We start from the raw sequence: 13577 nt of genomic DNA on the forward strand, positions 1-13577 counted from the left end.
GGACGAAACACCCCCACATCAGACCACCCTAAGCCGTTCAACTTGATGCCTTTGTCTTCTCCCACAGTTTTTGCAAGAATACTGAAGGCTCCTGAATCCCAAAATGTCACCTTCGGCTCTGTGGTGATGCTGCGGTGCACGGCAGCAGGTGCTCCGGTCCCCACTGTCACCTGGCTGGAAAATGGGAAAGCTGTAAGTCCTCCCTTTTTGGCCCTAGTTTCTGCTCCTGCCTTTCTCAGTGCTTGTTGTGTGATCATGCTAAGGCTGGCTTGCCTGCCCGCTGCAGTGTTCTCATCTGTGGAATGCTCTCCCTTGTACCCAAATGTTGCACAGGTTGATTCACTGGGATCATCACTGGGAAAGCCAGAGATGAAGGGTGCTTGAGATGCTTGCAAGCTCCTCCTGGGCTGGGGTATCTTGGAAGACTTCATTGTGGCTTTTAAGTTTTTCTGCAGCCACCTTTCCTGGTCTTTCTCCTAATGTGCTAACAATAGCATGACAAAATGCCTTATTTGACAAAATAACATAAACTGAGGAAGTTAAGTAGAGATAACCTGTCTTGAGCATATTACCTTTGGCCTGTATGTGCCCACTGCTTACCACAGGAAATTGACCCAAGGATTAATTACCCTAACCATTTAACATGGGCAATCCATGGATTACTTATCCTGACCATTTAATATCGATGACTGCTTTGAATTTGGCTGGCTTTAATGTCCATATGTAGGCCACTTGGCACCCAGTATTGGCCCCCCAAGAGTGCAGCTGCTCACCACCATCACAGCAGATCTTCAGCAGGAGAACACTAGACTCCTTCCAAGCCCCTCTTTGCTGTGTATTTCCTCCAGTCCTCACATGGTTATGATGGTCGTGCTTTATATTCTCCATGGTCCTCCAACAGTTTTTTTAAAGATGTGTTGCCCTGAGGCACAGTGCTGCAGAGGCAGCTGTGTGCCCACCAGTGATTTGCTTCTGCCCTTTCTCATTGCTCTCCCCACAGCCCCAGGTCCTTCTGGCCACTGGCTGGCCATGACCATTTCTGTTGGCTTGCTTGTCCAACAGGACCAATGAATCCTCTCATAGAAGTTTTTTCCCTTGGGAAGAAACTCCATCCTGTCCCATCTCTCCAAGTATTAAGACATGTTATTAAGGTGCCTGGTTTACTATGTAGATTCTCTCACCTTCTTTATCTCCACTAAGCCTTATTGTGTCCTCCAGTCTTATTAGGCCTCATTTTCTGTATTTTAGCTACTACAATATAGTTATACAACATTCTGTATTATATTCTGTGCTCGGTCTTGCAGGCAGGTCCCTTCCCCTGCATCCATCCTCCAGATTTCCTTACTGGCCACTGCCATAGTCCTCTGGATGGACTGCACATATCCTTGAGACCCTTTTTAGCCACCATTGCCAATGACTACGCCAAAGGCCATGTTCCTGTCTGTAGTCTTCACAGTTGCTGAGAGAAAAAGAAAGACTGAAGAATTAAATTGTCTCTTTTTGGAAGGCTGGTGAAGGTCTTCCACCCTTTCTCTAAAAAGGCCTCAATACATTGAGGATCTGTGTTTTGGGACAGCCTGTTCTCCTGGGGTTCTGGTGGGATCTGGAGAAGAAAAGCATATTGGGTGAAGGGGGAGGAATTGTTTCAGATCACAGCATACACTGATCAGTGCTGGCTAGGTTCTGGGGAGAAAAAAATGTAAAAATAAATCTGAACAATACTACAATTAAAAACAAACAAACAAACAAACAAACAAAAACTTGTGAAAATTTTTCCAGAGTTCTCATCTATCTGAATTGACTTGGTAACATAATGTCAAAACATATCCCTGGTCCCTGCATTTACACGGTGACCAGCACACCACTTATCTCTGCACTATTTACAACAAAGATGTTTGTCTGTTGATTAAGGGATTTCTTCCCATGCATGTTCCCTCACCACACCTTTGAGTGAAGCTTGAGTGAGGCAGAACAAATACATTATATATTAATATGTATTTTTTTGGAGACAAACCAATATCTTTCCTAAAGACATGACACAACACTGATATATCCTTTCTTGCTTTTCAGTTATCACCACTAATATCTTTGGAAGCAGATACACAACCCATTGAAATAATTTCTGCTAGCTTCCATGAAGGTCAGATTAATCTGTCTCATCTCTCAGCTAGTTGTGTCAGTAGAGCGCTTTGCTAGAATGGATCCAGTGACACGCTGTCCTTAGGGCCAAGTTGCACCAGCAGGATCCATGGATGACCACATCTCCCTTCGGTTACACCTGCTTCCTACTGGTGTGAAGAATAGAGCAGGAAATGCTGCTTGGCGCTACTGCCTTTGCAAGGCAGAGTCCTTGTGTACCATGTCATCTGATATAATTAGTGCCAAATGAGCAAAAAGGACCTAAGGATAATACTAAGTCTGACTAGCCAAAGTCAGCAGGCTCCAAGCTGTTTCACCTTGGAAAAGAGTTGGCCAATGTTGCCACATCTGCAGCCCATTCCACATTTCCAGGTGTGAGATAAGAAAAACTATTGGTTATCTGCTGAAGTGTGGGAAACAGATCATTTGCTTGGTTCACCAGGCTCACCATTGCTCTGGAGGTGTGGCAGTGGTTGCGTTAATCCAGAATCAACATCTTCAAGACTATTTTCTTCTCTCCGTCTGTATAGCCAGGCATGGGCCCACGAAGCCATGTTGTGCCCTTCCATGCTAAGGCATGTGTAGGCAAACAATCTGCTGGTAGAGATTCTGCAGTAACTAGCCACAAAAATCTGAGACCTTCGGAACTGAAAATTAATTGCAAAAGTATTGTTGAAGCATGGACTAGGTGAGGTCTTTAACATTTGTTTTTGTCTGCAAAAGCTATGAAAGCAGCAAAATAGTGCCTTCAGGTTCAGCTCTCTGCCACTTTCATCTGCTAGCTACATCTTCCTCAGCCAACCTCAGTGTCTGGGGGTGGGTCTCTTAGGTTTTTGCTTGGTTTGTTTGTTTGCCTTTGTGGGAAATGCCACTGCGTTTCCTACTCTCTTAGGTTTCTGCAGGGTCTATAGTGGAAAGCATCAAGGACAGAGTGGTTGACTCCAGGCTGCAGGTGTACGTTACCCGACCTGGCCTGTTCACTTGCCTCGCCACCAACAAACACAGCAAAACCTTCGGTGCTGCGAAAGCTGCCGCAACCATCAGCATTTCAGGTATGCTGGGAGGGTGGGGGTCCTTCACTGCTTTCCCACAGCCATGTCTCTCCTGCTGGGGGTAAGCAGAGGGGTGGGAGGTGGAGGTGGAGGGTACGACTTGCTGAGCTAATGGCTCTCAGGGGGCTAAATCTGAGTACCAGTTCCTCCCCCACCGGGCTATTTCCTCATATATTCTTACACCCGGGAGACTGGCACAGCTGTCGCTTCCTGAGTGCTTGGTGCCGTCTTGTACCCCGTGTCCCAGAAGCACTCAGTAAGCCCATCCATGTGGAGGAAGCCATGGCTGCGGCCCAGCATCGGTGTCGCCTAACAGCAAGGTGAAAATAGCTTTCCCAAGGGATCGTTATCTCCTCAGGGGGTTGCATCCCTCCTGCTGCCCCGTGGTCCCATGTGGCCCACACAGCTGCCATGCCCAGGCAACCTCTGCTGGTGGGACATTTCCTGATGGAGATAAGCAGGGGGAGAAGTCCCAGCCACCTGGCCCCATGTGGTATCCCACTAAACACAGGACGTGATCTCCCAGTTATGTAGGGCCCAAGGGATGAGGTGAAGGTATGGGCTTAGGGTTCAGGAACCTGCCTCAGCAAGGCCTGCAGTCAGTGGCGCACCTCCTCACCTCCTTTCCCCACTGCCTTTCTCTTCTTTCCTAAAAGAAGAGGCAAAACAAGTGAGCTGCACCCTTTCCAGACAGCTTACAGCTCTCAGGCAGATTTCCTGCCATGGAAATTTTAGGTACCACAGAGGGTGCAATGACATGTCACTGATGTCTTTGCCATTTCTTCTTTCTCCTGGCTCGTCACCATTGCTGGATCCGGTGCCTCCCTGGCAGAGTGGAGGTAAGGATGGTTTGTGTGGATCCCTGGGGGTTTTCTGTGGGCTGGGGAGGGGAATGATGATGAAACAAGGGTATTTGGTGAATTTTGCTCAAATAAAGGGAGGGGGTTTCTGGATGCCAAACATGAGGCTCACTGGAAGGCTGTACTGAGCTCTTTATATAGGCATGCACAGAGCCCAGGCCTGTGAGATAAGGTTGCCTCTGTGCCAAGCCAGTAGTGGACCACATATCAGTAGATTGCTTAAAATACGGGCAGAATACGCTGGGGTGAATTCTGTTCACAGTCAGGATTCATCAACCTTATAAATTTACAGGAGCAAGTTAAGCTCCTGTCTGCACAGAGCCAATAAATGTATTTTGGTACAGAGATCACAATATTAGGGCAAGAGAGGTTTAGGTATTTGTTTGAAGCAAAGTTGTGGATGGGTAAAGCTACTTGTCCGTGATTAGAGGTGCGCTTTTGCCAAATATTTTCTGGAGTGCTGAACAATTAGTCTGGCTTTCTATTTTTGGAGCCCTAGCATATTTCTGCATGTGGCACGGGCAGATCAGTCTGGGAGGAAAATGTGAGGGCTCGCCTGAACCTGGTGGTGCTCAGAGCAAAGAGCAGAGCTTAAGGAAATCTGAGCAAATGGCTCTGCTGTGCTGCTGGCATGGGCTGCCTGTGAGGGCTCACCTCCTTCAGAGGGGCGTGCGAGATCAGAGATCAGTGCAGGGTGTTTGGAAGGGATTTTGTGACTCCGGCAATGACTGCAGACCTAGGCATTGCGCCATCACCCATGTCCATGTGATGGGCGTGGGTGCAGTGCTCTGATGCTCCTCTCTTGCAGTTGTTCTTGACAGCTGTTACACAAAATCCCCTTTCTGTTGTCAGGCCTTGTGAGAAACATCTTAGTGCTACTTCTCCCACCCATATCACTCTGAGGATTGTAAAAAAGCAAGGAAACACGATGCCAGCACTGGTGTGCTGGTAACATCAGCATCCTGCAGCCCACCGAAGCCAGCAGCACAGCTGTCCCATGTGTGCCTGTGCACCCTTGTGGCTCTCGGGGTGTGGCAAGGACACGTCTTGCACAGGAGGCACAACGGGCAGTGTGCAGGATGCGACCTCTGCTGAGGTGGGCACCACAGGCAGCGTGGGACCAGCAGGGAAGCTGCCCAGTGCCAAAATGGTGAACAGCTAAGAAAAGGAATAAAAAAAAATCAATTGACCTTAAAGCAGTGCAGCTAAATTGGGGCCAGAGAGTGTTACCTGCTGAGTGCAGCATCTGCAAAGCAGAAACTTGGGCATCCTCTGAATTCCCTTGCCCATTTAAGTCCAAGTTTCCTAAGAAAAACAGTGAAAACCCCCCAGGGCATTGACAATGGGGGATTATTTGGCCAGAGCAGTAAAAGGCAAGGATACAAATAGCTCTGCTGGGTGCTCCAAATGGTTGGTGCACTGAGAATTGAACTCCCTGACCCCAGTTATGCTGGTGGGCTGAGCAATGGGGACAGCTGCATCCCCAGCTCCTCCTGCATGCTTATGGGACGGGAGGAGCATTTTTCCCAGGTGTGCCCCAGGGGCAGTGCTCCCCGGGGCTGGAGTGCATCCTTTGACCCCATGCTGGGAACTAATCCCCATTCTGGTGGAGGAGGAATGACAGCCACACCACACTGCATGCAGAAAGCACAGGGAGAATAAATGAACTGCCCCAGAAGGAGCTGAGTCTGCTGTGCTCTGAACTACTTTGAAGTGCTCCTGTCCCTGCTTACGCTGTGGCTCTCTGCAGCAGCCCCATGCTGGGATGGTGTTAGCTCTTTTCAGCTCCTGTATCTGCACACCCACTTCTCCTTGCCTTCAGTCTTACATCTGGGTACCTGATGCCCACTCCTGCAGCCGTGCAAGGCTGCAGGTTTACCCCGTGTGTTTGCTCTTGTTCCCGACAGCAAGTTGTACAAGGGCGATACAGGCTACTGCAGCACATACAGAGGTGAGGTGTGCAGTGCCATCCTGGCGAGCAACGCTCTTGTTTTCTTCAACTCCTCCTATGCTGACCCTGAGGAGACCCAAGAGCTGCTTGTGCACACTGCCTGGACTGAGCTGAAAATGGTGAGTTCCTTCTGCCAACCAGCCGCTGAGTCCCTGCTGTGTAACTACATCTTCCAGGAGTGCAAGCCCTCGGGAGCTGGGCCAGCCCCCAAGCCCGTGTGCAGGTAAAGAAACAAGAAATATTCCTCTTTCACTTTTGTTTTGCGGGGATGGATGCATCTGAGGCTGGGAGTGGTGAGAGTTTACCTAGCTTTGCCGTAGCACTGTGGGGAAATGGGCTCCCTGGACTTGCATGGGTTTTTCTTTTCCTTTCCCCTCTGTACACACGCCTTGGACCTGACATAGCTCTCCTTGTGCTCATCGGTGTGGTTCAGAGTGGCTTTTAGGCCCAGGGATCTGTGTTGTATCAGGCTTTTGGTGGCAGGTATTGAAAAGAAATATCCCTTTGAATGACGTGATTGATATAAGTAATTAACACATTGTTATTGGTTAAATCTTGTTAGGCTAGTTTGTACTCATTGCTGCTATCAGAAAGTCATTGCTTATTTGGAATTTTGACTAAATATAGGCACAGAACATGTAGCTGATGTGGCCAAGGTAGGACACTAATCATTCAGCACTTCCCACCACCGCAATGATGGAACAGAAAAAGATGCACTGGATACACTGCCAGCGTAACTGCACCTGCTGAACAAAACCTCCCCACTGGCACACATGTCCTCGCGTAGCCAGAGCAATGTGCAGCCAAACAGGGCTGGCAGGGAGCAAATCATCCCGTGCTGCAGCTAATCCCCAGCTGACAGGTGCCTGTGCGGCATGTCCCAGGCACAGGGGCCGTGGAACCCACCAGGCAGCCCTCCCTCATCGCACCCTCCTTCGTGTCCTCCTCCGTGTCTGCTGAGAAGAGCTTCATCACTCCTCTATGCAGCAAGATTTTATGAAGCCTTCCCTAGCTTCTCAGCCTGGAATAAGCCAGTTTTCTCCAAGCTCTTCCAACAGGTCTTTTCAGCACTCTGGAGCCCCTGCTGTTCATCTTTCTGTGAGCGCTAAGTATACATAACTGCATTGCACCCTGACTCCGGCTGAGGATCTGCTGGTGCTCCCTGTGATGGAACGAGGACTACCTGGTGCTCCTTGCAGAAGACAGCCCCCTGTAGACCTTCTGGGGTGATGCTTTCTTTTTCTGAAATCATAATCCTGAAACAGATTATTCAGATCAGGCTTTACTGGGGGAGAAGCCCCAATTCTGGTGTCTTGAATGAAATGATTGTCCTGTCTGCAGAAATGGCAAGAACACAGGCAGTGATACACCAGCTGAATGTGGGCCAGTTGTAGTCTACTGGAAATTATTTTTCCAGTTATGCAGGGGCTTTTTAGGACAGTCAACAGCATGTTGTCTTCACAATCACAGCCTTTCAAATCAATCCTCCTTCCATAGCTCTGAAACAAAGGCACAGTGGAAAACCCCAGTGCAAAGCCTGACAGTGAGTTGGGTTCTCCAATTCACTGGAGCCTGTGCTGTTCAGTATTGCTCAGCCAGCGCATCTGTGGCATATATCCTGAGAAAGAAGTGTGTGTGCAAATACCCACAAATAATCCTGCAGACAAGTGCTGAAACTTGCCTTTTGTTGGCAGGCTCCTCCCCACTGCCTTGATGTGCTGCTCTTTGTCATTGTGCCCTTTAGCGCACCGTCTCTCTGCCTATTTTCAAGACGTGTGACAGTATTTATATCTCAGCCACACATGCATGGCCCATTTATCAGAGAAAGACTTTGCACAGTGCTCCACAAGACATATCAGTGAGGGCTGGATATGGTGCTGGCTTCATTTTCCCCCTGCTCACAAGTGGACCTGCAGGACCATAACTGGATTTGTGAATGGAGATCTGCTCTCCCTGGGCCCTTCTGAGTGGTATAAATCATCGTGCTCTCTGCACTCATGTAGGACATTTAGCTAGCAGGCAAAGCCTTTGCAAATATGCCTAAATCCTAATGGACCAGTCTGGCAACATCCTTCAAATCCATGAGCCAATCTGCAGATACATCCATTTTCTTTTTCCTTTAACAATTTTTCCCAGTGATTTTACCATGTATTTAAATGTGTCTTTTTTTCACAAGATCCCTGGGATGGTGTCCTTCCAGTTTCCTGTCCCCAGAACTCATCATCCCAAGCCTAGCCCCATGCTCGATTTGATAACTCAGGCATATAACTGGACAGTTGATACCCTAGGGGGCTCTTGAACACATTTTGCACAGTCTTGGTTGCTTTCCAATTATCTTATCTGCTTTCTACTGACAGCTTTATACCTCTCTGCTGAAACTGGCTAGACAACACTAGTTTTCAGCTGAAATGCTTCATGAGTAAGAATTTAATTATCCCAGAGGCTGTAGAAATCTCCTGTTTTTTCAGGGACAGACTTCCCTTGTTATGTTTCCATGTGTTTTTGTCTTTTTTACTTATTCACTGTAACATTTCTTCTCTCCCATGAAATTTTGGTTTGGAAGCTGGTTAGCTAGAACAAAAGCTGACAAACAAGTGGTGCAAAACTTTTACAAAAATAATTAGTGGGCAAAACAAGATAAAGTGAAATGGAAGAGAAGAACACGGGGAAAACTTCACATAAGTTAAGATGTGATTTGATTAGAATTAGAGTTTTCTGGTTTTTAAGGGAAAGTGATGTCTCATCTCATAATTCTTGATTGCTTCTGGCTTTTAACACAGACTGCTTTTATGATAGCAGGAGGGAATCCCTCTGTTTCTCTTCTGACCACTGCTGATATGAAGTGTCCAGCTCCAGGGAAGAGTCTTGTGTTGGAAAACTCTTCCCTTAGGTCTGTGTACCCCCATCTCCTCTTCAACAGTGCTCTGTGGGCTGTGGGCCCACCTGTCCTCCTCGGCTGCTCCTGATCTTTGTCTCTCTGCCACTTACATTTAATTTCTAATAATACTCTGAAGCAATCTTTGCATATGATCTCACCAAGCTCTTACTGCTGGGGATTAAGTGCTATAACAATGGATGACCTCGGCTGCAGGAGACTGACTGTCCCTCCCTCCGGCAGCCTTGCCATGCTCTCCTACCAGCAGCGGTGGCTGGCGGGTGAAGACAACCTGTCTTTAATGCAGTAGCTTGCAGAGGAATGGTTTCTGGCTTTTTGCAGTTACACACTGAATATGGGGCATATTCAAGGATGCTCAGGCTCTGGGAGTGAAGGCAGCTAATGCAATCCAGGTCTCCCAAGAGTCAGACAGTGCCCCGGAGACAAGGATTTTCCATTTCCCTAGCTAAGCATTTCTTCCTTCAGAAAGTCATTCCTGTTCTACATGTTGTTTAATGTAAAATTAAAATATTACGCCATCTGTATACATTCTGGCTCTCATGGAAGTGAGGAAGGAGCAAACCAGCATAGACTAAAACCATGAGCAGGGCAGCTGAGCCTTCAACAGCTTCAGCCTGCTGCTATGGAGGGCATTCATTGCCACTGCGAAAAAGCTGCTGCTCTGGTAAAAATCTTGGTGGTCTCCATCCTTCAGGTGCTGCAGAAGATTTTCAGTATTGGTGGTCATCACTGAAGCTCATGGCCATCTGCACTTTCCAAAGCTGTTGGTAGACGACAAGTAAAGAGATTGCATCAGCCCACCAGGTGGTGAAATTGGCTAAAGGCTTCACAACGGATGCCAGGAGTGTTTTCCTGCATTACTGTGTTGCTCTGTGGTGGTCAGAAAGGAGATGCATCCTCAAAGGACTTCTGCTGAATGCAGCAAAAATCATCTCTGCACATGACCTCAAAGCTGGTTTTGCAACTCAGGCTCTCAAAAATGAATGATATAAATGAATGAATGAATGAAATAAATGAATCACTGACAAGTTACCAAATATAGCAAACACTCAAAGTTTCCAGTATGCTACAGTTTCATTTTTTATTTTTTATTTTCCAGAGCAGATATTTCTGTTTAGGCCTTCTTCACAAAACAGCTTCAGATCTAAAGAACGTTTAAACATCCACAGCACCTCTTGACAGTGAATGTTTCACATTGTTAGGGAGGCAATACATTAGGTAGGAGGCAGTTTGGTTTCTTATTTCATCAGGGACTGTAAAGGTTTTGCTGCAGATAGTTAGCAGATTAAAAAAAAGGAGAGAAAGGTGTCTATGGAGAAAAGAAGAAAATTGCACTGGTGATTCTGTGAGTTTAAAAATGTAGGTAAATATTTAGCTTAGAAAAGGTTAAGATTTTTTGCTCACCTGCTTTGTATGGATGGTACATTTATGTAATATTTATGGAAAACAGGTAAGATTTTTAGAATGTACCAAAAATGCAAAGATAACTCCCAGACATGTTATGATTAGAAGATGGCAGTGAATATGTAGGAAAAGATGGGAGTGAACTCACAGACAGCGATGTGTGTTGTGTCTTGAGCATAAACCTGCTTCATTAAAAATGTAGCTTTGTGGGTTTCCTAGAGGAAGCTGTTACATTTTATGCAGTTTCCTTTACGGTTTATGAGCCAGACTGGCTTAGAGAAGTGTAGCCCCATTAATGGTTTTCTGTCAGCTTGCATAACCCCTGCACATCACTGTTAAGTGCAGCAGCAGCTATCAAGCCACTGACCCCTGTATTTCACTGTTTTTTGCAAAATGATGTAGAGAGAATTGCCTTGCTGTAAAGGATCTCTACTGCTTTAAGGAATGGCTCTCAATGGAGGAAAACTCTCAGAGGGGGATATACAAGCCGGGGCTGATGCTGCTCGCTCTTCCAGAGTGCAACAGGCTCCCCAGCCTACACCAGGACCCCAGTGCCTGCACCCACATCCCTTTCTTTGGTAAGAGGTTGTGTGCTGCCCATCATTTGCAGAGCTGCTTTCTTGGTGATGGGGGGCAGGATGCAGCAGAAGCAAAGGCTGCGAAATGGGCACCGTCCTGCCTGCACCCGTGCTCTGGCGTGTTCCCACAGCCACACTCCCAAGTTGGCACCCTGCTGTATTGCTACCCTTCCTCATGTCTTCTCTTGTCTTTTTACAGATTTTAAGAAGGAGAATATAACCAGTAAGTAGACTTCTCCAGGATCTGTGGTTCTGGAGGCTGAGCATGGCATTTCTGTGGAGGATGCAGCTTGCACAGCGCTTCTGCGTTTTGCTCTGGTCCTTGCTGGCTGTATTTGGGTTGTTAACAGAGGATGTATGAGCTTTCACATCCAAGGCAAGGGGAAACACCTTTCCAGCTGTACATAATTTAGGGAGAGGGAGAACATGGACTGGTAATTTTTGAAAATGATTAGATAGGGATGGTGCTGTTTAGGTAGTACCTTCCCCTCCCTTGTTCCCCAAATGGCCCCAGAACTCCCCTTCAGCTGTCCCTAAAGCCCATCCATTTCTCATGTGACCCCCCCAAAACCACCCGTGAGATGCAGCTGTCCCTCACTAAGACTTCTAGTAGCCCCTTACCCTCCCTGAGGGATAGAGCACGAGCAAGGGGTGCCAGCAGTGTGGTGCATTCATGAGGTGTTTTCAGCCCCCTCTTGGATGCTCACTAGTCCTCAGTGCCTCGTGTAAATGTGTCACCTTTTTGTTCAGTTTCCACAGGATGTCCCCAGGGTGGCAGTTGTGAAGATGTGTACTGCACAGTCATGAATTGAGGAAGCATAATGGTACCAATTTACTGAGATAGTCCCCTGTTTTTGCCTCAGAGGCCCTGCTAGATGCACAAAGCTTTGAGGAGAATGAACCAACCTGTTTTCTATCTTGCCAGCCAAGTTACAAGACCATTATGAGAGCATCTGCATTTTCTAGCCCCTCAGGGGCACAGGAATGTTTCCTTGGGGTTGCCTTTGTCCTTAAAACTCTCCACATCTCTCCTCAAAGGTGTGATGTTTGGTTCAGACCATGCAAAATATGTTTTTCATATTGGCTACTAGCTCAGTCACAAGACAGGTTTTCAGGTATTGCTTTCCTTACCTTTGAATGTGAGGTATTTAAAATTTTGAGCTCAGGCACACAACTGTCTTTTAAGGCAGCTTAACCTCTGCCATGCTGCTGGCCACATATACTGTGAGCTTGTTGCAAGTGTAAGTGATAATATGGTAGCTTACGTGTCAGCCAAAGAAGTTCAAGTTAGAGCATTTTACCTTGTACTTGTGATGGGTCAAGTGTGCTCATGGAGTCCATGACCATGCCTAAGCTGAGGAGCTTCCACACCTCAGGCTACAAGATGCTTGATCCATGTTTGAGCTCACCCACTAGGAGCAAACATCAGTCATGGCTGTTTTTCTGCCTACCCATGGGTACAGCTTAGCGCCTGGTGAATGTGCAGAAAGCACGTTAAGGGTCTGAAAAAGTCACATAACAGCAAAAATGTGTGGAGTGGGTGATGCAAGAAGAAAAGAGCAGGCAAGCATCATGATGTGTTTGGATTTGTTCTGTAATTGCTCTTTACACTGGTGCTTACCAGGGTGCTCAGGTGCTCTAAGTGAATATCTCATTAAAGCAGCCCTGCAAAAAACTAATCATCTACATTTGTCCTACAGGAGAAATAGAACAATCTACTTGGATAAGTTAAAATGCACAATTTTTATCTTAAACTAAGGTCAAACCTTATACAAATCTTTCGTGAAGTGGAAAAACATTTGCTTAAAATACTTTAGTTTTAGAACAAGTCAGGTTTCCTCCTTTTATTTATTTATTTTTATTTTTTTCCTGAGCTGTGAGCTTAATGCAATAGAAGAAAAGTTATGATGACAGTGTTTGCTGACTTACTAATTTATCTAATAAGGTTAATAATGCAGCACCTAATAAGTGAACCCTAATGCATGCCATCACCAGAACGCTCGTCCATGGTCAGCAGAGCTTCTACATGAATAGCTAGCACATGTGATGTGTGTAAGGCTGCATCTCCTCTGTTGTCCCTCCTGCTTCCTGGGCTATACCAATACTCATTAAATTCTCCTGTGGGGAGAGGTGGTGTGTCCATTTATGTCTTGGGAACTTATTCTGGGACTGAAAATCTTCTCAAGACCTCCTGCTTTTTTTTTTTTTTTTTTTTTTTTTTTTTTTTTTTTCTGCAGCCAGAGCAGGCCTTGTGTATGTAAAGTGAACTGCACATTCTGTTATGAATGACAGTATTTTATGCTGATCTGCTGCTTCAGTTCTTCAGTTCCCTTCAGCATGTGGTTTTCACACGTGCTCGGAGGTGCAGTCTGTACCTGAACACCCACTGCGAGGTGATGGGCCCTCTGCAGGCCCCTCAAAGGGCCTTGATGGCCACAGACCACTGCTGACACCCCAGTGCTGTGGGTAGCTTCACCAGATGTAATCCTATGTACTGAGCTCAAAATTCATTTCGGTGTGAACAGAAGGCTAAGCTGTTCCCTGACTGTCATCTGGTCCTTTTGCGTGCCTCAGATCTGCTGCTAATTGTCTCGGCTCTTTTCTAAGGACATGACCTTTACTCTTGTCAGTCCCTGCTGCAGGGCATGGTCTGAGATGCCTTGTCCCCACTTTTTTTTTTTTTTTTTTTTTTTTTTT

The 13577-nt window shown here is 46.7% G+C and overlaps 1 protein-coding gene across 1 annotated transcript in view; it reads left to right on the plus strand.

Annotated features, from left to right (window-relative positions):
• MUSK (muscle associated receptor tyrosine kinase) overlaps nt 1-13577 on the plus strand; it is a 54583-nt gene that overhangs the window by 24467 nt on the left and 16539 nt on the right. The window contains exons 6-11 of the mRNA XM_035310821.1: nt 68-192; nt 3032-3191; nt 4024-4030; nt 5959-6225; nt 10705-10880; nt 11080-11103. Coding sequence (XP_035166712.1) covers nt 68-192; nt 3032-3191; nt 4024-4030; nt 5959-6225; nt 10705-10880; nt 11080-11103 — 759 coding nt within the window. The remainder of the gene's footprint in view (nt 1-67; nt 193-3031; nt 3192-4023; nt 4031-5958; nt 6226-10704; nt 10881-11079; nt 11104-13577) is intronic.

The sequence above is a fragment of the Oxyura jamaicensis genome, chromosome Z (genome assembly GCF_011077185.1).
Source record: "Oxyura jamaicensis isolate SHBP4307 breed ruddy duck chromosome Z, BPBGC_Ojam_1.0, whole genome shotgun sequence".
Lineage (NCBI taxonomy): Eukaryota > Metazoa > Chordata > Aves > Anseriformes > Anatidae > Oxyura > Oxyura jamaicensis.